General features: G+C 51.9%; 1 protein-coding gene across 1 annotated transcript in view; it reads right to left on the reverse strand.

Annotated features, from left to right (window-relative positions):
* Positions 1-429: 429 nt before the first annotated feature.
* Positions 430-24,167, reverse strand: part of LOC132079267 (hydrocephalus-inducing protein-like) — a 66,325-nt gene continuing 42,587 nt past the window's right edge. Inside the window, exons 31-66 of the mRNA XM_059481768.1 lie at positions 24,014-24,135; positions 23,744-23,926; positions 23,223-23,375; positions 21,927-22,163; positions 21,565-21,676; positions 21,149-21,232; positions 20,939-21,106; positions 20,487-20,639; positions 19,275-19,399; positions 18,763-18,891; positions 18,257-18,461; positions 17,680-17,770; positions 16,078-16,735; positions 15,509-15,589; positions 14,812-15,008; positions 14,464-14,646; positions 14,125-14,244; positions 12,737-12,896; positions 12,460-12,632; positions 12,105-12,303; positions 11,309-11,408; positions 10,670-10,769; positions 10,032-10,200; positions 9,583-9,821; positions 9,192-9,264; positions 8,376-8,580; positions 7,745-7,971; positions 7,007-7,158; positions 5,868-6,060; positions 5,205-5,313; positions 4,366-4,614; positions 3,879-4,021; positions 3,303-3,524; positions 1,970-2,130; positions 1,367-1,458; positions 430-785 (exon numbers count right to left, since the gene is read on the reverse strand). Of these exons, the coding sequence (XP_059337751.1) occupies positions 430-785; positions 1,367-1,458; positions 1,970-2,130; positions 3,303-3,524; positions 3,879-4,021; positions 4,366-4,614; positions 5,205-5,313; positions 5,868-6,060; positions 7,007-7,158; positions 7,745-7,971; positions 8,376-8,580; positions 9,192-9,264; positions 9,583-9,821; positions 10,032-10,200; positions 10,670-10,769; positions 11,309-11,408; positions 12,105-12,303; positions 12,460-12,632; positions 12,737-12,896; positions 14,125-14,244; positions 14,464-14,646; positions 14,812-15,008; positions 15,509-15,589; positions 16,078-16,735; positions 17,680-17,770; positions 18,257-18,461; positions 18,763-18,891; positions 19,275-19,399; positions 20,487-20,639; positions 20,939-21,106; positions 21,149-21,232; positions 21,565-21,676; positions 21,927-22,163; positions 23,223-23,375; positions 23,744-23,926; positions 24,014-24,135 (6,323 nt within the window). The remainder of the gene's footprint in view (positions 786-1,366; positions 1,459-1,969; positions 2,131-3,302; positions 3,525-3,878; positions 4,022-4,365; positions 4,615-5,204; positions 5,314-5,867; positions 6,061-7,006; positions 7,159-7,744; positions 7,972-8,375; positions 8,581-9,191; positions 9,265-9,582; positions 9,822-10,031; positions 10,201-10,669; positions 10,770-11,308; positions 11,409-12,104; positions 12,304-12,459; positions 12,633-12,736; positions 12,897-14,124; positions 14,245-14,463; positions 14,647-14,811; positions 15,009-15,508; positions 15,590-16,077; positions 16,736-17,679; positions 17,771-18,256; positions 18,462-18,762; positions 18,892-19,274; positions 19,400-20,486; positions 20,640-20,938; positions 21,107-21,148; positions 21,233-21,564; positions 21,677-21,926; positions 22,164-23,222; positions 23,376-23,743; positions 23,927-24,013; positions 24,136-24,167) is intronic.

Consider the following 24,167-nt stretch of genomic DNA (forward strand, 5'->3'; position numbering starts at 1 on the left):
CAGTGTCTTTTCCCAGTGTCTCCCTCCCAAGGCCAGATGATGATCTTTCTGTGCTCCTGTGGGTGTTTGTGCCACCTCTCTGGGGCTGCCTGACTCCATGCCCACCTCCCCATCCCAGTCAGAGGGACTGAAAGCAGGGTGTTGGGGGATGAACCAGGCTCTGCTTGGTGGTGCCCAGCATTAGGACAAGAAGCAATGGGCAGAACCTGAACAGGGAATCCCATCTGAACCTGAGGAAGAACTTCTTTCCTGTGCAGGTGCCAGGTTGCCCAGAGAGGGTGTGGAGTGTCCCTCACTGGAATTATTGCAGAGCCCTCTGGACACAACCCTGTGCCATGTGGGACCAGATGACCTACTGGGGTCCTTTCCACCCTGTGATCACCCAGTGATAGCCATCAGAAACATGAGTTGGCAAGGGCTGGTTGTTTCTCACCTGCACAGCAGGGTGGTCTGGAACATCCCCGCGCACTTTGGGGAGAACTGCACTTGAAAGGCCTGCTTCTGGCCAGGAGTGATGATGCCGTGGTAGGGCTTGATGGAGAACAGTGGCAGGTCATAGATGGCATCTGGGAAGATTTCCAGGGCGGAACCAACGCGCTTTGAGTTGCGCAGCTTCTTGGGATGGTCCTGCTCCTCGAACTGCTGCCTCTTGGAATCCTGCAGGTGCTTGGCCAGCCGCTGCAGCAGCCGCAGCTCAAAAGCCTGAGTTTCCTGGTCCTGCTGCCACCCAAAACGATGCAGCAGGTTTCTGCAACGCCTTAAAGTTTCAGAGGAGAGGAAATTACCTGCAGAGAGGAGGAGGACACCTTTCAAAGACAAAATCCTGTGCTCCCAGCAGCTCTGCCTCCTGATGCAGGTAGGTGGAAAAGAGCTGGGATGCACTTGGAGCATCTCTGGCCAAGTACTTTTAGCAGGAAATGGGGTATCTGGGACAGGGTCTCTGCCTGAAGCACACACTCCTGTGCCAAAGCAGGAGAGTTGCTTTTAGACAGTGACTTTGCATTTGCCCTGGAGTGAGGAACTGCACACAGACAGTGGCTACAGGTCAGCTCACTTGTGACACATTGTGTTTCCCAGTCTCAGACTTCTCAAGGAGTCTGAGATGTCCCCGATGTCCCCCTTCCCAGTCCTGACCCAGCACGTGGCTCTCCCCAGAGGCTGGCTCAGCTCCTTTGCAGACCGGAAGTGGCAGAGCGAGAACAGAAGGGGATGAACGGCAGATAGGGGCAAAAACTCTCCAGCTGCAGCTGGGAAGATGCTGATGAAAGTGGATGTGTGGAGAAGGATGAAAAAGCAATTCATGTTTTGGAGTGAAGTGGCAGGGTCTTCTCCCCAGGCTCTCAGCTACCAAGTGAAATGCCCTTACGTGCCAGAGCAGTTCTCATCGCTGCTTCACTATCTCCAGCTTCCTCCCAGAAGTATTCCAGGGCTATCTTCCCTGTGTTGCATAGCCTGAAACTGAAAAGCAAGAAGGAGGAATAACAAAAAATTTCCAATAAATATAAAGCAAATAGTACAGTAAGATTGTCTGATGGCCTCCTGGTACCACTTTCTGCTGAAGAGAACCTTCTTCCCCAGGCAGCCCTGCCATGCTCAGACTGCTGTCCTGGGTGGCCCAAAACAGTATTTCCAAGTGTGGATGTTTAAGAGGAAAGGGCCAACATGGTGCCCAGGACATTGAAGCCAAGGGGCTTACTCTGGACTTTAGGTCTTGGTTTGATTGCAAACTTATTCTTGAGCAGATGAGGACAGGTGACATGCAGTGAGAGCAAACCCATGGCTGCTCTCAGCAGAAAGGTCTGGCAGCCCTGAGGCTCTCCTGACCACCATCTCCTGCTTGGCCTTGTGTGCACGCAAAGGGGCCTGTGCTGGTTGGGGCTGGGGCAGAGTTGTGGCAAGCAGGCACTGGGCCAGCCCTGGGCAAAGGCAGCTCCCGCTCACAGGGCCCTGCCTGGCCTCCAGCACTCACAAGGCTGTCCTTGTCTGGAAGGGCAAGGTATCCTTGAACTCAACCACGGTTGTGCTCAGTTTGAACTGGGCGTGGGCAACAACAGCACTGAGGTACACCTCAGCCTCCTGGCTGCTCTCCTCCACCACAGTGTGAGCTGGTTCCAGGACTGGCTCAACCACCTGCAAACAGAGGAGGGAGAAATCACTGAGCAGAGCCCAGAAGGTCAGGCTGAGAAGGGAATCTTCTGGCCTCCAAGATCAGCCTCACAGCGGGACTAGAAAGGACCATTGACTTTTACTTCCCTGGAAAGATGACAAAATTAGGACTGCTCTGTCTACGGTAGTTGTTTCTACCCACTGATCCAAGCAGTCACTACCACAGCTGTTAATATCCCCATGGATAGCTGTGTTCCAGTCCCTGTCCTTCAACCTTGTAGAGGGACTGGCTTTTTTCCTGTCCCCTGTAAATCCAGCAGGTCGCAAAATTAGGGTTAAGTTCTCCTGCTGGAGCTTTGTGGATGGAGAACCTCAAGACTGAAGAGTTCTAGAAAGCACCTTTTCCTTCTTGTCTTAGGAGAAAGTGCTCTCCAGATGTCATGTCCGGAGCAACAGCCACACTGCTGGGAGCTGAGCATCGGCATTTTGGGATGTGAAAGATCTCATTGGAAAAGTCTCCAACTGCAGATGTTCTGATAGAAAAGAGGATGTTTTTTAGAGGCCTTAAAATGGTCCAGAAACTCAGAAAGAACCTTCGCCCAAGATGAGTGTGTTTGGCAATAATGACAATAAAAGCAAGAGTCTCTGGAGATGATCCTTCTCTGGACTCCTCCATAGAGTCATGCAGTGCCTGGGTTACTTCGTGATGAGATACCCCACACAATACAGAGACTATAACCAAATTCTCTGGTATCCATGCAGACAAAACTTGGAGCTCACCAGCATATGCAGGAGAAGTATATTTCTCTCCACTTTAAAAGAAGAGACAGAGTGCAGCAGACTTAACTCCTTGTTGGTGAAAAGGCACCAAATGAGATGAAGAGATTTCTAACACCATAAAATGGGATAAAATTATAAAACATTGTCTCCCATTCAACATGGGCTGCAACACTTGTGCTTGTGGCACAGACTGATAGTTTGTGTGTGGCTAAAGGTCTCTTGTCCAAAGGCTTCCCCCTCTTGTGTGAGTGCATCCAGTCACTGTGCATCCACCTCTCCCCTGGAATGCACTGTTGCTGAGCCTCGTGGCTGTGCAGTGTCAGAGGAAGCAGGAGCTGCACAGCCAGCAGTGATGCTGTTATGGTGGTTCTTTTAGTAAAAGCTGGGTTGCCTTTTTTTGCCCTTTTGCTTCTTACCTTCTCTTTTTTAGGCCACCTGGCTGCTGGGTCTTTCCACGTGGTATCCTTCAACGTCACAGTGCGCATTTGGTCGTCCCAGTCTAGAACCTTCCTTCGTGGCTGCTCAAAGTTGATCTTGGTCACCTTACATTTCACAAGGTGCCTTCTGAAGGTGACTGGGACATCTGATCTCAAGATCACTGTGATGCCCTTGGCACAGCCAGGATGGAGGTGTCCCACCTAGGGAGAATCAGGGAAACAGTCAAGACTTCCAAACTGGAAGCACTGCCAAGGGCAGGACTGACAGCAAAAGCAACTGATGTGGTGAACAGCTGTGCCAGAAATCTGCATCTCAGAGTGGATTTATGTGAAATTTGACAGACAAAAGTAAGAACAAAAGGTGCCACCTCCCAAAATATGAAGTCTTGTCTGCAAGGCTGGCAGCCTTGGCCCAGCCAAGCCAGGGACTGCATCTCCTACATGGCACTGGAACCGGGATATCAGTGGCATGTGAGGACTCCCTGCCCTGCCTGCTCTTGGGAGCACCAGGGCAGGGCCTGAGCAATGGGGAGAGGCAGAGCAGTGCATGCTCACCTTGGGGGAGAACTGGAATGGGGCGTCTGCATCCCACTCAAAGCGCATGGCCTGTGTAAGGGTGCGGTTGGTGATGGTGAAGGTCCTGCGGCAGCGCTTCCCGACAGGACAGTGCCCAAACTCGATGTGGTTCACTCTGACAGCTGTTGTGGAGGAGAGCAAGGCATGTCAGCATGCAGGGAGCTCCACCTGCCCCCCTCAGGTGCACAGACACCTGCACGTTCAATGCTTCCTTGCTCCAAGCCTTCCTCCCTCTGGAGGGAGTTCCCCAGGCAGTTCCCCATCCCACCACTTCCAGGGAAACACCCTGACACATCCTTAAGCCACCAACGTGCAGCACAGCACACACTGCTCTGCATGCATGGCTGCCACGCCCACAAGCCACCAAGTCCCGCGGGTGACAGCCCAGGCCTGGCTAGAGGGAGGACACACGTGATCAGACATTGTCCTCCTCCTTGCTCCACCTTGGCAGCCTCTCCTCTCTTACCATCAATGATGTCTTTCCTCAGACTGCTCTTGGCATTCCTCTCCTGGGTGTCTTCCTTTAATCCATCGAGGGTGAATTCGTCATTGTGGCCTTCACCCACCAGCTCAACCAGGGTCATGCAGATGTCCCCCACTACCAGAGCAATCTTCCCTTCCACACGTTGAGCCAGGGTGGGTTTGAAAATGACCTTAAACTGTGCCGATTGCCCATGACGCAGAAGGATGAAAGTCTGCTTTGGGGGCTTGGTCTCTGCACAGCAATGAAATCAGAGTTAAGTGATACAGCTGTACAGAGGAAATATTTCCATAGGATAAATGAGGAATAAGAGTTTGAAACCAGCTGCCTTCTAAGCACAGGTTCTACCCACAGTGGTTCCAGACCCTCTTGCTATGTTCACAAGCCTGCCACCCCCAGACACAGCACCACTTAAGCAGCTTAACCTCAGGCTGATGCCCAGCCCTCATTCCACCTGCTTCCAGCCAGCTCCAGCCATATGCAAAGCTCAGCCAAAGAGTGCTTTTGGCTTCTGCCTGCTGGTTGTGTGCTCAAGGGCTGTGTCTGTTCAGGCTGGTACCTTTCCACATGCAGCAAATACCTCAGAGGGCCCACTGAGGTAGTGACAGTCTCCCACAACTCAACCCAGCCTGTCTAGAAGAACTGAACAACTTCCTACAACTTGCTAGGAGGAGACCCTGCAAAACGTCCCCAGGAAAAGCCTGGGGGACAGAGAGCCCAAAGAATGAAACTAACATCTGGCTGCTGCTCAGAGAAGCCAAGAGCAGGGCTCTTTTTCCGTTTTTCCTCTGTGCATGATCACACTGCATGGTTAAGGAATTTACCGTTTCTGACGGAGTCCTCTTCCATATCTCCAGTGAGGACTGTCTTGAATGTGAAGGCCCTGCCTTTCAAGGAGAACGCTCCATGCTCATCCTCCATCTGTAACATAAACTGAGAAAAGAGAAGCCAGAGCACAGTGATGCTGGTGTGAGTACAGGATGGCACAGGGACTGACACCACAGTGCTGCTGGTCCCACATGGCAGCCTGGCACCTCTCCCACTACAAAACAGCACCGAGCACAAAAGTGAAGTCAAACCAGCTGAGAAGAAAGGGCGTTCAGAGGCATCTGGATAGAGCCGACACAGAACCAAACAGGACAGAAAGTAAGGGGCAGAATGTAATTAAACCCCAACTAAGTTTCCCTCAAATGTAGTAAACTGGGATCAAATACAATCTAATGGAACTGGGAAACCACACATGTCCATGAGAACAAAAGGTGACCTGAGAGATGGGGGAAAATACTCCACCACCTTTCTTGTGTTCAATTAAAGAAAAAAGACTGGATGGAAAATTTTCAAAAACTCTCTTTTTGGAGAACAGATGTCAGTCACTTGCTTAAAAAGAATTTCTGACACCTCTTCCCAGGTCTGCCATGTTTTTTGGGACCCTTCAGCTGTGCCACAAGCACTTGTTCCCAAACCTTCCTTGAGCAGGTCCTCCTCACCTTGACAGGTTTGGTGCCACTGTTACGGAGGACCAGGGGGAGCATCTCTGAATGCTCCAGCTGGAGCCTCTTGAAGCGCAGCACGGCCGTTCCCCTCTTGCTGCGAGCATTTGGGCGCACGACCGTCACCGGCAGCTCCTGCCCCTTCCCACTGATGGTGAAGGTCAGGATTTGGGGTTGAATTTCCACAGAGCTGCAGGAGAGGTGCAGAAACAATTTCAGCTGGCGCTAACCCATTTCTCACTGGGCAAGTGAAGCACCAAGGGCCACCCACAGTGTTTTCCCTGCCTGGTGGTCCTGGTGCTGCTGGGGGGCTTCCACAACACAGCCCCCCACCGGCCTCTTCCCAATCCACTCAGGGCCATTCACTAGAGGAATCTGCTCCAAAGAGCCAGAGCCTTCCACAATAGCAGTTAAAAACAATTTCACTTAATTCAATCATGCAGTGCAGCAGGTAAATAAGGAGGCACCAGATGAGATATGGCAAATCCCCTGTCTGCAGTGAGATGAGACTTAACGCAACAAGCAAAAGCACAGCACAAAAGCAATACAAAAGCAACAAGGCAAAAATAAATCATCGTCACCATCAGCAAAGATCATTTCCAAGAACAGTAAAAAAGCAATTCCTTATTAGCAGTTAGGCTTGTCTTGTTGTGATTCAGCCACTAAATTGCTGAGGAAGGACAGGTCAAAGCCCCAGTTCACAGGTCCCAGGGCAGAGGAACTGCGTTCCTCTTTCATACCAGCTCCAATCAATCACATAAAAAAGCTTAATGAATGCAAGTGAGTCACAGAGGATCACTTAATTTTACAGGAAAAAGAGGAAAATGTGACTACTGACTTACTGGCACAGAAACTGCTTCATCTAAAACTTTGTCCATGGAAACGCCCAGGTCAGCTGCAGCACATCTCAGTAACTTCAAATTGACTACCTAAGATTTCCTTGTCTTGATAGTTCTTCATGCAGAATAAACTATCAGCCTCATTTTTCTACTCTAAGAGTTACTCCCAGATCATCTCATGCCAAGTACTCTGCCTAAGGCTACTGAAAGCATTAGAGCTAACAAGAGGCCTGTTCCTTCCCAGTGGAGAGGCAGCTGTCAGTGAGGCCTCCCCCAATATTTCACAGGGTCAGTTACCCTTTGGGGATGACAAGGGAAGCCTTGAAGGTGCAGTCGTAGCTCTGCTTGTCTGGCGGGGTGAAGGTCACCGTAGCAATGGCAGAGGATGAGCCACGAATGGACATCTTGACAGGATCCAGATTGAAAATATTGTTGATAGGGATTTGTTCCTTGGGGGAACCCAGAGAGCAGTGTTAGGAGAAAACACCTTTCAACATGACACAGTTTTAGTCATAAATGCATTACTGAGAACAGCCCCAGACATTGTGTCTTCCTTCCTCCTTCCCTGGGCAGGCTCTCTCCCTCCCAGGGAATGCTGACCTTTTGCTAAAGCATTGTGTGTTTGGAGCACTGGCAGCTGCCCCAGCCTATATGGGAGATGGGCACTGCGTGAAAGCCCCTGTAAACAACTTAGAACTGGCCTTCAAAGAGAAGGAAAAGCCAGGGAGCCTGAGGAAATGCTCTGCTTTGAGCCCTGGCATGTCAGCTCATGACAGCCCCTCTCTGCGTGTGCTTCCAGGAGAGGTTCAGAAGGATTCACTTCTCCCACTGAAGACCCAGAGGTGTGAGCCAAAACCTTGCCCAAGACACGCAGAATTCCACACAACTGTTCCCTGGCTCTGCTGCTCTCCCCTGCAGTTTGACCTGCACTGAGCTACACTAGTCTGGGCCACAGGAAGCAATGCACCTGGAGAACAAAAGAGGCTCTCACCCAGCCCTTAGAGGGCAACCACCACCTTGGCCTCCTGCTCTTACCTCTCCAGGCAGGATGGAGAGGGCCACGTCACATGGCAGACGGCCTGCATTGCAAATTCTGAAATGGGCTTCTGCCTCCTGCCCAACCAGAATCTTGTTGAAAACGAATCTGTTCTCATCTCTGACAAACAGGCCCATGCCTTCCAGCGACTGCAGCTTGTACTCAAGGTCGGCGCTGCTGCAGATCGGGTAGTCCTTGAAGACTGACGTGACATCCTGAACGAGTGCTGTGGACAGACCAGAGGGATGAGCACAGAGAAGCCTCCCTGAGCAGAGGGATGAGCACGGAGGGGCCTCCCTTATGAATTTGTCTAGACCCCGCTGGCCTCTCAGAAGCCTTGATAAGCCCTTTCTGCCTGGGTGATTGCTAAACCCAGCCTTGGGTGGGGGAGCTGGCTGTGAGGATGGAACTCAGTCAACCTCAGTCTTAGAGAGCATTGCTTTCCTTTTATCCTCCCATGCATCCCTCTCAGCCTGGGAGGGATGAGTGAAGTGGTGGACTTGAAGAGGGCTGGAACCTCTGAGGATTTTAAGGTGGGACACCAGGGCTAGCATGCCTCTCTATCCAAGCAGCAAGTTTAGGTGCTGATCAGCAGCAGGTGTGACCAAGGGCACTGTGGGCAGTAGGTACCTGGGAGGCAGGACTCGACAATCAGGGTGAAGGGAATGCCCAGGGGGTTGTCCTTGGGGTCTCTGCCCATGATGTCGATGTAGAGCTGCTGCTCACATGTCCCCTCCTGCCCTGCGAGGCACTCCACTTTGATCACCTGCAGGCCACACGGACGGATGGAGCCACAGCAGGGGGACACCGTGAACGCGCCAAGATTGAGGTGACTCTGCAGAAAGAGTTCCAGAGGAGGCTGATGGCTAACAGCTGTGCCTTGAGCCCCCCAGCAAAGAGTATGTCCTGCCGTGGCCTCCAGCTGGGCCCAAACACCCAGTCACAGGGCAGGGAAGGATGACTTCATGGCCCAATGGCAGCCCCAGGCTGGGAGCAACAAGCCAAGAGGAGCTGCAAGCCTGTGCCAAGTGGCAGAGAGAAAGGAGTTTGAATCTAAAGAATGAAGGTGGTAGCTTTGAACCTCCAGAGGTAACACCAGAGGGCCGAAATAGCTCTGAGAAATGATAGGAGAGAGGTAGGGGACTGGGAAGAAGAAAAAGTGATGTTGTCTGAGCTCTGTGGACTGGGAGTTCAGTGGGGGATGTTTTTGCTTTTGAGGTGTTCACAGACATATGCTGGCTAGCAGCTACCAAACACAGGACCTGCTCCCCTCTGTTGACCCCACAACTCCAGGTCAGAGCCAGACTACAGGACTGTCAGTGGGACTGAGCAGATACTGGTCTTGCAGACCACGTCCCACCCTGTGGCGATGAGCCCCAGCCTGGGCACAGCAGCATCTTCTCACATCCCCTGCAGCAGCACTGCTGGGCAGCAGGAGTCACCCACCGGTGTTGAGAAGCTTGATTCCTTTCCTGTCGAGCGCTTTGTAGCTGATGGAGCAGATTTCCTTTGCTTTGAACTGAGGGGAGAAAGCAGAGGTATCTGTCATGCTGAGCTCCTGTGCCTCAAAGGCCAAAGCTGGCCTTCCTCCTCACAGAGGAAAGCCTTCCTGCTCCTTATGGCTCGCAGAGAGCAGCCAGCAGCTCCCATTGCTGGACTGAGCAGCTCTATCACCAGCTTTGTGCTACACATGGGGATACTGAGGTGTGTTTTTGCTCCCTGTCCCCAAGCCAGGGATGCAAATGGACGATAGCCCAGGTCTCCTGGCTGCCTGCCACATACCAGCTGTGGAGTGCTGCCTCTTCAGACAGGAAGGGTGGTGCAGGGCTTCTCATACCTTTTGCTTTCCAACGCACATGCAAGCTTGGGTGTTTGGCGGATGCAGAATGTGAAATTGGCCATGCCTATGTTCTTCAGCACAACACTCCGGGTCTTCCTGGTGCCCACGATCATGGCTCCGAAGTCGGTGGGCGAGGCAGGCACAATGCTGTACTTGCTGTACTCCGCTTCGGCCGACACCCTCACTGGGATGTTGGCAACAGCCGGGCGTCCTCGACCTGGGCTGGCATCTGCCACCTGTGTCCACAGGAAGGGCTTGGTAAACAATAAAGAGGCCAGCCAGATTCTCAGCTCCACTTAAGAAGCCTCGCAAATGGTGTGGAAAGACTTTGTTTGTGTATGTAGGAGAGAGGATTCTCCAGTTAAAGGCCTCCTTCCATTAGACATCTAGCTTGTTTACGCTCCCAAAACACCGTGTGATAACACAGCCTGGCCCAGGCGGCTCACCTGGCAGTACAGGATGGGATTGTTCTTGAGGACCATTTCACTGGTGGGGTGGAAGAGCATCTCAACCTTCTCACCAGGCCGGGATGCAATCAGCACGCCTGACTGAGGCTCAACAGTGAAGTGGGATGCCAAGTCTTGCATCTTGGGACCTGCACCCTTCAGCGTGAAACTGGGGAGAAAGGGAAGGAATGGAGATCTCTGCAGTTAAAAGTACAGGTGCCACCAGCACAGCCAGGACTTTGCATAGGACCAGAAAAAAAAGGGAGAGTCCAGTTCTGGGAATCCTGGGTCTTGACAGAGAGTGCAGACAATCACAAGATTACTGCAAGAAACCTCGAGACTGAAATTTTTCATTCACTCCTTTACAGAGTCTCAGAAAGAGAAAGGAGGTGACCACCAAAACAAGGCAATGAATCTCAGCATTTCAGTGGCTGAAATTTTTGGGGCTCTCCTTTGGGCTCCAGCTGAGCTGTGAAGAACTGCTGGTTTGTGGCTGAATTCTCTGGTAAAACAATTGAGATCAGAGAGCCCAAGTTTTGTATTTACCATGAGGTAGCCAGCACGGAAACAGGCCCTAGCCATTGACAGAGGGAGAATGAAGGTCTGGGAAATGCTCACTACCAGGCAGCTGGACTCACCTGTACTCAATGTTGTATACCCCTTTGTTCTGTAGACTCAGGACTTTCTTCACTTTATCCAGGACATTAATGGTTCCAAATTCCAAGCTTCCATCTGCACCTGCAGAAAACCCACAGAGTGAGGTCAAACACGGTATTTGTGAGCTGCTGCAGAATGCACCAAGTCACAAGAAACATGGAGGTCTCGGCACAAAACCCTTTTCAGCAAGATCCCATTCTTGAAAGTGTTTTCCAGCTACTTGTCTGCCCTTTCTCTTCTTACTCAAAATATCTGCAGGCTTAGTAGCTAAAGAGTTCGCCTTCCATTTCCTCGCTCCCAAGCACAAATCCAATTACTTTAAATGCTGTGCTGAGTCTGTGGGCATTGCCAAGTGCCTGTTTACGTCACTGTTGTTTCAAAGCCCCCAAATCCAATCTGCACATGAAACTGCACACTTCAGTTCAGAGGGGAGAGACTTAAGGCTGTCAGAGTCCTGACAATGCTTTATTCCACGCAGCTTGCAGAGTATGTGCTTTAGGCATCCATGCCTTCCTTGCATGCTGTCCCATCCCATCCCATCCCATCAAGTGCTTTGGCTGCCCACCTCCCAAGGTAATGCAGTGCACCTGGACTGCTTTGTTTGGGAGGCATCCACTGACCTTCAGGCATGTCAATGCTCAGAGAAACTTCATAGACCTCTGCAGAGATTTTGATGTTTTCAGTCTGAAAATTCCCCAGGATGTTTTCTGTATCTGAAACCTGAGGCAGCAAGAAACAAACACTTCAGATTATTCTTTTGGTAGACAGCCTGAAAGTCCTTGTCTCTGCTGGCTGCTTCCCCTATGGCCTCCCTGGCTTCACAAGCATTGGTGGACTCCCAAGCTTTGCTAACCTGTTCCTCTCAGGGGCTGCCCCAGTGGGATTCTGCTGCAGTAAAAACCCTATCAGCCCAACTCTGCACTCCTGCAGCAGGGAATGCTGCTGCTAAAGCATCCTTGAGAGGCACAGGGGTGTAAGAACAACCACAAAAAGTGTGAGGTGTCTCAGAGCAGGTGGCATTGACAACCCTCTCCAATCACCTTGCACCCTGTCTGAAATGCAGCCCCTAAACCATGGGGAACAAAATCCCAGGGGGAGAGTTTGTTGCACTATGCAAGGGCTTCAGACAAAGCCCAGGAGGAACGTAGAGATCACGCTACAGTCCGTACAACCAGACAACAGCCTTCAGCCATTCACAGGGACAGGGTGGTTGTGCTACAGGCTCAGGATGCAGTGTCTGCTTATCTGGGGGGATGTGGATGCACTACATGGTCTGGCAAATGCTGTGCAGAGGCAGAAGTTGGGGTCACAGCACCCTCGTGTCTGGCAGGTGCAGCTCTTTGTGACTCTGTCCCTAGGAGCACATGGGCTGCTCACTGTGCCCTGCTCTGCCAGGCAGAGCACAGTTCCTCTCACCTCTAGTCGCAGGATCTTCTCAATGCTGCCAATGTGCTCAGCCTTGAAATGCACTGTCACTTGAAACTCTGAGTGGGGATCAAGGATGCCATTATCTTGTGACAAGGAGAAGTCCTCAACAAGGCCACCCAGCCCACGGAGCTGCCAGGCCATGGGCAGTAGGGTGTTGTTTTTCAGGACCAAGGTCCTGCTGTCAGCCCTGCAGAGACAGGAAGGCACTTGGCATCAGCTGCTGGATGGTCACACCAGCCTCGCCACTGAACGCAACTTGGAGCAGCTCCATCCATGCCCCGGAAACCAGAGTCAAACGTTTTCTCTTTGTCACAAGTCTTGGAGTGCTTGTGGGATGACTGACCTGTGCAGAAGCAGCTTGTCAAAAGACAGCTGCAGGGGGCTGACCTCCAGCTTCATGTCCACCCCATGGCAGCACAGGCTGAAGACCACTGGCTCCGGGTTCTTCCTAATGCTGCAGATGAGCTTGTCTTCCAGGAAGCCAGGGGAGGTGGGGTATGCCCAAATGGTCAGCTCCTGGACATGGCCCCACAGAAGAAATCAAAGGAGCTCTGAGTGTGAGCAGGAGGAGCAGCCCCTGGGCACTTCAGCAGTGCCTGCTCTACCTGCCCTTCTCCTACCTTCGTCTCCTTTGGTTTCAGGGTCATGCGGCGAGGGTCTGCAACGAAGGTCCTTGTTTTCCAATCTTTCTCAAAGGAGAAGTGGACCTCTATGACCATGGGGGAGTTGTTGAGGATGGTTAGCTTCTCTGAGTTGCCGGGACAGTTCTGGGCCTCATACCTGTCCACAAAAGGGGAAAAGGCTGCAGAGGAGACTGTTGCCCTTGCCACACACCGAGGAGAGCACCGTGTGCACCCAAGGAAGCACTGCTGGGAGACCCTGCTCTAACAGACAAGTGAGGGAAATGGATCCCAGTCAGAGGCATGGCAAGGATCCTTGCCGTAGTTTATGCCTAACCCCTGGACTTGGTGCCTCCACCACAGAAGCCGGATGATGCTCAGGCCACTTTTAGAGTTTTTAATACAACATAAATTCAAGGGTGCCTAGAAAAATAACAGTACACCAGGCACATGGGTTCCTTCCCCTTCTTTCTTGGGGTGCCTTCCCTGCAGCGTATAAAGAAAGGCTTTTGGAAACAGAGTTTAGCTAATCTTTTTCATAAAAGTCACGCAACTGCTTTGGATTTCATGGGTAGCTCAAAGTCCGAGAAAGAAATATGAAGCATCAATTCCCAAGAGGAATGCAAAGAGATAACAAGTGACCCTTCTCTCGTGTGTGGAAATGACTTTGGAGTGAAAGGGTTAAAGAGTCAAACAGAAATCCCAAACCATCCATCAACCTGGCTAAAGATCGTCTGGGTTTTTAAACTATTTTAATTTCATTTCCTTGGGTTGTCAAAATAGACCTAATCCTCAAGAGTTCCTATGGGGACAAGAACTTAAATGCTATTAAAAAAACTAGTGACAGTAAAAGTAGAAATACACAATAGCTTCAATGACCATGTGCTTAGGCAGATTTTATCCAGCAGTGAGCATGCCATGTCATTACAGGAAAATGTGATTCCTGCTGTATGTTCCCCTCAACATCCATTTGCAGGTCAATAATAAAATTTTGTTATGATTGCAGATGAACAAAAGTTTTACAAAACCATCTACAGAATAATTGCTTGATCAGGCTACCTGCAGAGCTCAAAGCACTTCAAAAACCACCATAAAGTTCATTTCTTAAGGGGTGAAGCTGAGATGTGGGGGGGGACAGAAGTTACCATCCAACACCTTTGGACTGGCGGCAGCACGCGGCTCTGGCCACCAAGGCAGCCACTGGGTAGGCAGAGCAGCTCCTCTCCAAGGCTCATTTGCCTCTTATCTGTTCAAGTTCCCATCTGTGGTCCTTCAAGCCCATGTCTCTCCCAGGACTCTGCCAGGGACTACCCTGGATTGTGCAACCAGGAGAGCATGTCTCTCCAGGCATGTCCAGAAAAGTACAAGGCCCAGCAGGGAGCACATACCACTCTCTTGACTTCCCACACAGCAGCGGTCCAAAGTGGAATTGCTTTGTGCTCTCAACATATTCTTTGAAGATGACTTCATCCTCCTCCATGGTCTCCCTCCAGTGTGGAAACACCAGCCTGGGCAGAGAAAGTGGGGAAGGAGGAGCTATGAGATGCTCCAAGTAGGAAATGTCATCAGAAAGCCATAACCCTTCCTGGTGGCTGAGGTACCATCTGCCTTCCCAGCTCCCAGCACAGGAAGAGGGGCTGGGCAGCCTCAGGCAGCACAATCTCCCCGGCCCTGGCTGTGAGTTCAGGGCAGCTGTGCTGTGGGAGGCTGCTGGGGCCCAGCCTTACCGTGGGTTCTGGATGATGCTGGGGTACAGGCCGGTGACACTGCAGGGCAGCTCGTACTGGCGCTTTGACAGCACGATCTCAAACTTCATTGTCTGCTCAAACTTCCCTGGCTTTTTGGTGAAGAAGTTGACCTTCAGTTCCACCTGACCTTGGGCAGGCACTTTCCACCGGTACTGTTTCAGCCTGGCAATTAAAGAGGAGGCTTCAGACATTGCTGAGGAGCAAATGAAGCAAGGAGGGTGCACTCACCATCCCCCAGCACTGGGTTGCTGTGGAGCTGGGGACAATGGACTTTGTTTGGCAAGAGGACCAAGAAGCAGAAGCATCACCTCCTCCTTTGTGGCTCACCTGAGGAATGCTGCAGGGGTTGAGGCTCTTTCCAGCACTTTCGAAGGACTTTGGGATCTTGTTACAGAGGAATCCTGGGAGCTTTCTGTTCTCTGTGTGGAGATCTGGTTCTCCTTTGCAGACCTGACACTGCTGACCACTTTACCCCTCTTTGGCTGCCTCTCAGCAGAACTGCCCTTTGCATCTGGGGCCTTTGCCTAAGGGGAGAGAGAAAAGGGAGGGAGAGGTGAGGCCTGAGACATCCCCGTCCTGGAGAGTAAAATGAGGGTTTGTTCACCAATGGAAGAGAGAATAAATACATAAGTCCACCTGCCCATGGGCTTGGTTTTCCTTATTGGTGCTTGTTTTGCCTAGGATGCCCCTTCTTAGGCAAGACCCTCTCCTCAAAGGAAGTTGATGGTTTTAAGTTACTTTTTTCCTTCTTGTCTTACAGAACTGCTCTGTTTCCAGCAGAGTCCCATCCCTGGCAGAAAGGGGACCTGCAGACATGGGGCCTCCCATCACATCTTCACAACCTCTCCACAATGACTCCTTTCCATCCAACCTGTCCCCCTTGCCCCATCCAGCCTGGTCCCTACCCTGGCACCTTCAGTGCCAGCACCACTGGAGCACCGACCAGATTGTCTCCCACGGCAGCACCTCCTGGTGCCACCACGGTGGTGAAGGGCTCCACACACTCTGCAGAGCCCAGCCTCACCTCTGGGTACTCGACTGTGGAGAGCGCAGCACCAGGGGCAAGGGGAGGGCCATCAGGATGCAGTCCCAGATGTTTCAGCAGCTAAACAGAAGAGAAAATCCTGTTGATACCTCTGTCACCTTCATCCTCACAACTCCTTCTCTAAAGGCACTGAGCTTTTGGCAATGGGGTTTTTGACTTATAGGAAGTACAAGTGCTTTGCTATGCCCAGTGGGGTGAGCAGGCTCCAGAACAGATGCAAGAGCTACAAGCCGGAGCGGGAGAGAAACCTCTCCTGAGTGACTCAGCTGAAGAAAACAATGGCCATGAGCTGCCCTGTCCTGGGGCCGTTTATAATGATTTCTGGGCTGGGAGACTGAACAGATGGGACACTTGTACACAGAGCACTCCTGCTTTCTGCCCATCTGAGGGATGGTGATAACTTCCCCATTCACATAGATGCTACAGAGGCATTGTGGAACATCATCAGGGGTCTGGACAAGGCTCTGTGACATTACCACCTGGAGGACACAATGCTCCAGGGCCCACAACCACAGCAAGCTCAAGATCTGAGCCTTGCAGGGTTTTACCTGGTCTTCTGTTGGCAGCTTCCCATCCCTCAGGATCTCCCCAATCATGGCCTTCGGATCTGTGACCTGGATGTCCAAGCACGGCACCCCGACATGCTTGTCTCTGACTGCCCCTTCTGCAACTTTGCTTTGTGTCCTCAGCTGAGATGACTGAAGACTCCTTTGGCCTTCATGTTTTGGTTTAGGCTGCCTCTTCACCTTCTCCTGAGGCTTACTGGTCTTCCAGCCTTTGTTTCCAGCTGCAGGCTGGGACTTGTTTCCCTTTTGGATCACGGGTAACTGCACGGTACCCTGAACCCTGTCCCAGTAGGAGAAAACCTGTGCCATGTCCTGCTGTGATGACTCATAGATCTGAAACCTCAGGACCAAGATCTCAGCTGGGTCCTTGGGGACTTTGGTTTTCCCCTTCCCAGAGGCTTTAGTTCCCCTCTTCTGTGGGGCTTTGGTTCCCCTCTTCTGTGGGGCTTTGGGTGCCCCCTTCTCTGGGGCTTTGGTTTCCTTCTTCTCTGGAGATATGATTTCCTTCTCTGGTTTTGCAGGCTGCTTCCCGAAGGAGACTTTCTTTTCCTTCTTCAGCTTCTCTTCCTCCTTCTGCTTCTCTTCCTGCTCTAAGGCTTTTGCCTCCTCCTCAAGCTTTTGAGCTGGCTGCTTCAGCTCCCTTCAGCAAACAAAGAAGAAAACATCACTGAGAGTCCCCACCAGAAACTTGGGCTCACCAGTCCTGGCTGGCCCTGCACTTCATTCCTTGACCCTGAGGCCATGGCAGAATTCATTTCTGTGGATTTTCCTCAACCCACAGAGGCTGGGAACATCCCAAGTGAGGGCATTGGTGGAAGGGCACCTCCAGGACCAGCCAAACCTAAGCCTTGCCATTGTAAGGCCTCAACTGTACCACCTCCCTCTTAAGGCACAGCCAGACACCTCCAGCCCCTGCCAAAGGCTGATCCACCAGCTCTTTGTGCTGATGCCTGAAAAAGCTCTTTGTCTCTTGACTTCCCAGTTTAAAGCAGAGCACAGATTGCTGACATCTGCTTATCTCTCCTACAATTCTCACTCAGCTCATTCAGACCCCTTCTCTGTGGGCACAGCCTGCTCCTTAATGAGAATAATCCTATCAGTCAGAAAGCAGAGTCTGCAGGAACTCTTCTCCTGCAAGACAGGCTCTTGTCAGCCAGGTTTCCTGCTGGAACCCAGCTGTGACCAAGCAAACTGTCTGACCAAGTGCTATCTGCCATAGAAACAATTTGAAGCAGCTTCATCTGTCTCCTCTCCATGGAACCAACTTCAGCCTGGGCTGAAAGGAGTCCTGAGCTTGCTTTAAGCAGCCTCCACTCCCAGCTCCACACTTTTCCTGTGAGTCCTGAGCTGGGCTGCCTTGCTGGAGCAGAGCTTCTCCTGTGCTTGCCTCCTGCTGCAGCTGAAGGGGAGCCTAAAGGACATGAGCTTTTCTGGGTGCTGTCCCACCATAAGGAGAACCAGGAGCTAAGAGACTGGCCACCCTTCTGGCCTTTGATATCAAATACTTCTGAGCTCAAAGTCCTTGGAGCAGGGAAACCCTCCAGGGACAAAACCCTGAGCAGTAACCCATGAGGGCTTACTCACCCCTGCGTCTCTGTTCTCTTCCTTTCCCGTAATATTTTATCCACTTTTGCTTTCTTCTCCTCAGGGAGGGCATCATGCTCATCCTCATCCACTTGCAAGATGTGCAAGAGAAACAATGAGTGACTGCAAGCACAGCTGGGTGCTCTATGTCAGCTGCAAGGATTCACAGCTTTTCCCCATCCAGCCTATCATCCCAGGAGATATTGGGGAGCTCATATCCCTGCTCCAAAATTCAGACAATCCCCCAAACTATGGCTGATCAGAGAGTTCTGGGCTTTGCCTGGCTTAAGTGCACCAAGGCTGTGGACAGTCGTTTGTCACTGAGCTACAGCAGCTGGCTCTTGTGCCCAAGATTTAATGTTAGAGATTAACATTAAATCTAACATCTCTAACATCTGAGGTCTTTAAACCTCAGACCTCCTGCAACTCTGAGATGAGTGCTAGTTACACTGAGGCAGAAGGTAAAAAGATTAATAAAAACATTTCTCACAAGCTCTGCTGAAAATCCAGATACACAGGGATAAGGTTGAGGCTTGAGATAAGGTTGAGAGAGAAGATTTGAGAGAAGATATCTCACCTTCCTTCTCTCTTTGAGCTTCCTTCTTCTTTCTTTCAGCTTTGTTCTTGGCTTTCCAAGAAGCATAATCCTGCTGCAGGTTCACCACATAGATATGATGACAGTTCTTGACAGCTCTGAGTACACAGAGCAGAGAAGATTCCAGGCTGCTTGTAAAGAGGCTCTCCAAGCCATCAAAGATCACTCCCTTGTAGCAGTCTTTCTGCTGCAAATAAAGGGAAGAGTAAGTCAGCCATTGCACGCAGGGGCCTCACAGCTGGACAGTGATCCCAGATGTCCCAGGGCACCAGCTATCCTTGTTCCAAGTGCAGTAGCTAAGAGCAGCTGGGACCTGTCCTTAGGCTCTGCCAACTAAGGGCAGCTGCAGCTTCCCCCAGGGTTCCCTGCACACAGTCCAGGATCCTCGAGCAGCATGTACAGAGCTGCTCCTCCTCCTCCTCTCTGAGTCGTACCTCAGTGCCTTCTCTCCGGAGCAGGAATGTCTCCTTTTCCCCCACCCCACACACCTGCAGCCTCTCACTGAGGATGTCCACCAGCAGCTCCTCGGGCAGCACACAGCTCAAGCAGTTCAGCTCTTCCCCACGACTGCTGACGATGCTCAGCTGCTGGGGCGCAGGAGCAGTGGAAACTGTGAACTGCAATGGGAACAGAAACCAACAGCCCTGAACAACTCCCACTGCTGGGCTTGGAGCTGGGGTTCCTCACTAGTGGAGACTAGAACAGACTAGCAGTGCAGGCTGGGGGCTCCAGGGGAAGGTCCTGCAGGGCCCATCCCTTGGCCAGCAGAGACCTGAGCTTGCAAGCCCCAGTGCAGCCTCCCAGCACTTTGCTCACTTTGCCAGCAAACCACTGAGAGCCAGTGGAGCTGTCTGCCAGAGCACATTCCCAGCCCAAGTATGGCACAATGGACCCACGTGCCAGGCCCTGGCTGGCACAGAGCCTCCACTGTAAGCACTCCCTGCTCTTCTCAAAGACAATGTAAAGATCCCAGGCATCAACCAGGGCAGACCATGTTTACCTTGGTGCCCTTCACGTTGGCTGGCTCCTTCTTTTGTGCTGGAAGGTTCTTGCCTTTGGCATACTTCTTGTAGATGTTTTCCTCAGCGGCTTCTTTATTCTTGCTCTGAGCAGTGAGCTTTTTACCTGCACAGGGGACAGACGGTTCAGGGGGGCTTTGTAAAGCAAGTAGGCACCTTTCACTGCAATGGGCACAACCTTGGGCCCTGGAAGGAACATGGCACTTGTTCCCCATTCTGCTGGGCACTGGCAGCACTGTTTCCCAGAAGCAGCTCCTTCCCTGCTTCTCTTACCAGCATGCCATACTTGATTTTAAAGCCAGCGCTATGTCCCTCCTAACAACTGTGCACGCAGGTGACGCTGCTCACACAGCAGTTCCCCTGCAGATCAAGCCAGAGATTTGTCCTCCAGGAGCATTGTTTCCATACACTGCACCCATCCTGCATTCTCATGTGGAGACCTGCAGCCTGCCCCACTTGCATCATTTGTCTCCACTGAAGCTAAATCCTCCTTGTGGGAAAACCCCAGCTTCTTCTTCTTCCTTCCACCAGCTCCCAATCCAGCCAGGTTCAAAACTGAGCACTGCAAAACTTCCCCCTGCACCAAGCCAGGTCTGGCCTCACCCTGCAGAGCTCAGGGCACCGACTGCCCAGGAAGTTTCGTAAATGTCTCCAGTCTCAGAACAGCCCAACGAGCTGTGTAACCTGACAGTGGCCATAGGTAACTCTCTGGAGAAAAGAGCTCATCTGGAGCATGTTTCTCATTGGAAATTCCTCTGGGAGGCTGTCCTTCCCTTCCTCTCGTTTGCGAGGTTACACGCATAGTCAGTTCTCTTGTGCTCAATGAGCCACTTCAGAAGGCTTTTTCCTTGTTCAGGTGGGCAGCAGTTCTGCTTGCTGCCCATGAGGAGCAAGCTCAATTCAGCTTTGAGGAAATATAAAATATTTTGGAAAGAGACAGGCGTGCTTCAACACCCCTAGAAAAATGAACATGTTCCAAGAATAGCAGAAAAAGGGGCTATAAAAGAGCCCCTGACTGAGCCCTTAAAATTGATTTTTTTTAAAGAAGCCAGAGACGCACTTCAGCCACATTCCCTAAGAGACACAAGGACTGAAAAACTGCTGCTCTGAGTAAGCAGAAGTGGACAGTCGTGGTGGGTTTCTCAAGCACTGTCTCTAGCATTTTTCCTTACCAGCATCACCTTTGTGTTTACCTTTTTGCTCCAGGGCAGCCTGGGTGCAGAGCAGCCGGGCACGGAGCCCCGCTGAGCTCTGGTTGTTGGCCATGGCCTCTTTCACCACGGTGTCAATGGACATGTGAGCAGCACCATAATACTGACACAGGCCTGCTGCTATCTCTGTCTTTCCTGAGAGAGAGAGGAGGACTGCTTGGTGACACTGGCACAGGAGGCACTACAGGGACAGGCCCTGGAAAAATCTCCAACAAGATTTAAAGGTTAAAAGGACAGTGGGAAAGCAAGTGTCCCTCCAGGGGAGGCCATGAGGGAGGCAGCTGCAGCGTGGATACAAACTCTGAATTCTAGAGCCAAGAGGATCATCTCCACCTCCCGTTCAGCTGAGGACTTGCCTTAAGCACCGTGGCCCACCAGGATGTGTTCCCCCTGCTCGTCCCTCTCCCTGCAGCCCTGGGCTGCAGCTCACGTACCTGCCCGGGGCGGCCCATGGACGATGACAACAATCCCTCGGTGGGGCTGCGCCTCGCGCCTCCACGAGGACGGGGCAGTGCCCGGGTGGCGCAGGACAGCCCGAGAGAAAGGAATCCCAGCCACCTTCGCCACGGACTCAGGATGGAATGTGATAGCTCTGTGACGTGCTGCAGTGCAAAACCAGGGGGAAAAGTCAGCCTCCTGCCTACCTTTGATCCTCACCATCCTCCCCATCTTCTCAGATCCCAGGAAAGGAGACTCGGTGAAAGCAACATGAGCTTGTTCTTTTGTTGCTAGGAAGGTGCAAATATAAAAGAGCCAGTGATATTAGACCTGTCTGAAGAACTCATCCAATCCTAGTCTTTGTGGCTAAGGGACACAAGGGAATATCCTGATTATTTCCCCAGTCTATGGCAGGTGCTTGCTTTGGCTAAACCCAGGATTGGAAGAGGATGCCACAGCCCTTCAGCCAAGAGCTCCTCCACCAAGCTGGGGAACAGGCAGCTGCTAAAAGCATGGGCTTTCCCTGGAGAGCAAGGCGACAGAGAGTTCAGGGTGTATGGGCTGGACTCTGCTGTGACCACAGTCCAAACAGACACTGGCAAACCCTCACTGTTTTTCTGACCTGCCGCTGCCTTGCCCATGGCCTTGGCCTCAGCCTCAGCCCTGGCCTTGAGCTCTGCCTTCAGCCACTTCTGTGCTTCATGATCCTCAGACTCCTCTGCCATCCGCAGGATCTGTGCACGTAGGGAAGAGAAACCATCCACAAGATTCCTTTTCTTGCCTTTCATCATGCAGACTCAACAAACCTATTGTCTGTCTCCTCCCTTCCTCCCAACAACACAAACTATTTAGTTTAGGTCCTCCCACAGCCTGTCAGCACACCTGGCTTTGCCCTGGGGATTGTCTCCATCTCCCTGGCACAAGCCTGGGAATGCTGGAGTGCTGTGGAGCTCGGGCAGCATGTACATGGACCTGCCTTCTCACCTTCTTCTCAAGGTACTGCTCATCAAAATCCAGGGCGTAAAACTCAATGGGGAAGTTGCATGGGTTCTTCACCACCACTGTGGCCTCCATCCCATCACTGTCCACCAGCATCCATCCCATCTCTAGTTCTGGGGGGCTGAACTCCAACCGTGGCTCCAGACCTTGTCCTGAGAGGTACAGCTTGAACTGATTGCTGCTCCCAAAAATGTTAAGCTCCAGCTCATTACTGTAAGACCTCTGTAAAGAGAAAAGTGCAGGAAACTCATCCATGAAGTCTCAGATGACAGGACCCCAAATACAATGCTTGCCCCAAGGCTGGGGTGTTATCAGTGTCTCCAAGGTAAATGGAAACCAGATATTTACTTATGCTAGGGAGTACAGCATCTGTAGTAGTCTGGGTCTGAGTAACTGGGATGAATGCTGGTGTGCACTGTAACTGGGTATTTGGGAATCAGATGGATGTACAGTGGACTGTCAGACATTTTCACCTAGTCATGCAGGAGTGCAATACTTATGGGAAGGGCCCTCAGGGTTACAGTGTCCAGACACAGTCCTGGCACTGCTGCATCAGGCAAACACCAGCTCCAGGAGAGGCAAATGAGCTCTTGCTGGCCAGAAATAAGGGTCATCTTCTCTGCTTAGTGTTTGGCTCTGGTCCAAGCCAGACACAAGATGGTTACATTTCTTGAGCAATTAAAAGATCCCTGGGAGTGTGTGTGGGCACAGAAGCACTTGTGTCCATGCTGGTACACACTGCCACTTTCCAAGACCCAGCAGCCACAGGCAAACCACTTTTGGGAATGCTCCATCCTTTAAAAGTTGACTCCCCAGCTGCACAGGAATGTGCAGGCAGGCCAGAGCCCCAGGGACTGCTGGCAGCACCCCACTACAGGTGACCGTCCTGCCGTGCCCAGGAAGGTGGGTGGTGGCTGTTTGGTCTGTCCTGCAGCAGGATGAGCCATTCCAGGATTATCCTCTGTGAGTGGGCAGCTGCTCTGCACTGAGTGTCACAGCTGCAAATACAGCCAGGCAAGGGGCAGGTTGAGGGGAGTTGGGCACATCCCCCCCATGTGCCAAGAGGCAGCCTCAGAGCCCTGGTGCTCTCTGTGCAAGCTCCCTGTGGGCATTTCAAAGCACATCTCACAGGAGTGCTCTGTGGGGTGAACTGAGCCACGCTGAGTACGGGGTTTGCAGAAGGCTCCCGTGAAGGCAGAGCTCCTACCACACTCTCTGCACCAGGCCCTCATTTCCAGATAGCCCTGACAGGCCTCCTGGGCTGACACCCGCCAATCTCACCTCCTCCTTGGGTGTAAATTTGATTTTCAGATTCTGGCACCTTCCTGGATCAAGGGTTCCTTTGGAGGGCTTCACTTCAAAGGGGCAGGGCTCATACTCCAGCGCCTGCTGCTTCTGACGAACGGCTGGTGTCATGTATTTGCAGTGATTGGTCTGGGCACAGAAACCAATTATGTGAGGTCTCCTCATGCTCTGAGACACTGACATGGTGCTGAGAGCACCCACAGCCAAACCAAGTGTGGACCCCATAGCCTACAGCAGGAGGGAAAACCTCACCCAGGGCAGGCAGATAGGGAACTACTGTCCTCAGAGGAGGAGGAGGAATGGGTGAAGATGGCAGAAAAGCAAAGCATCTGCTAATGGAACAGGTCCAGGCAAACCAGCCTTGATCTAGACCCTCAGAAGCTTCCTCAAACACGCTGTAGACCCAAGTGCTCAGGCAGCCACAGGAGCAGAAAGGGCAAGAGTCACAAAGAAAACCCAACCAAGAAGTTTTGTGTTCAATGTTGCCTGGGCTTTACCTTCTGAACAGGCTTGATGGACCATTTGCAGGGTACTCGGAACCAGTTGTAGAGGTGGACTGTCTCAACCTTGTACTGCCCAACAACGACAGCAGAGTAGTGCACAATGTTCTTGGACAGTTCGATTGACAACTCAGACACAGTGGCATGAAGACGGATGTTATATGTGGGGCCTTTTGTCACCTGGAGAAGGACAGAGAATTCAGCGGAGGGTGCAGGTGACATCTGCTGCTGTGCCCAGCCTGCTGCCTGCCCCAAGAGCTGTGGTACCTCTATGGGCAGCACCACATCCACATCACCCCGTGGCCGCCGGGCACTTTCAAAGCGCACGTCAAATGTCTTGATGTAGCTGTGGGGCAGGCCCTCCACCGTGTTCAGGTCCACGCTGAAACCTTGAAGAGACAAACACAAAGCAGCTGAGATA

The sequence above is a fragment of the Ammospiza nelsoni genome, chromosome 13 (genome assembly GCF_027579445.1).
Source record: "Ammospiza nelsoni isolate bAmmNel1 chromosome 13, bAmmNel1.pri, whole genome shotgun sequence".
Lineage (NCBI taxonomy): Eukaryota > Metazoa > Chordata > Aves > Passeriformes > Passerellidae > Ammospiza > Ammospiza nelsoni.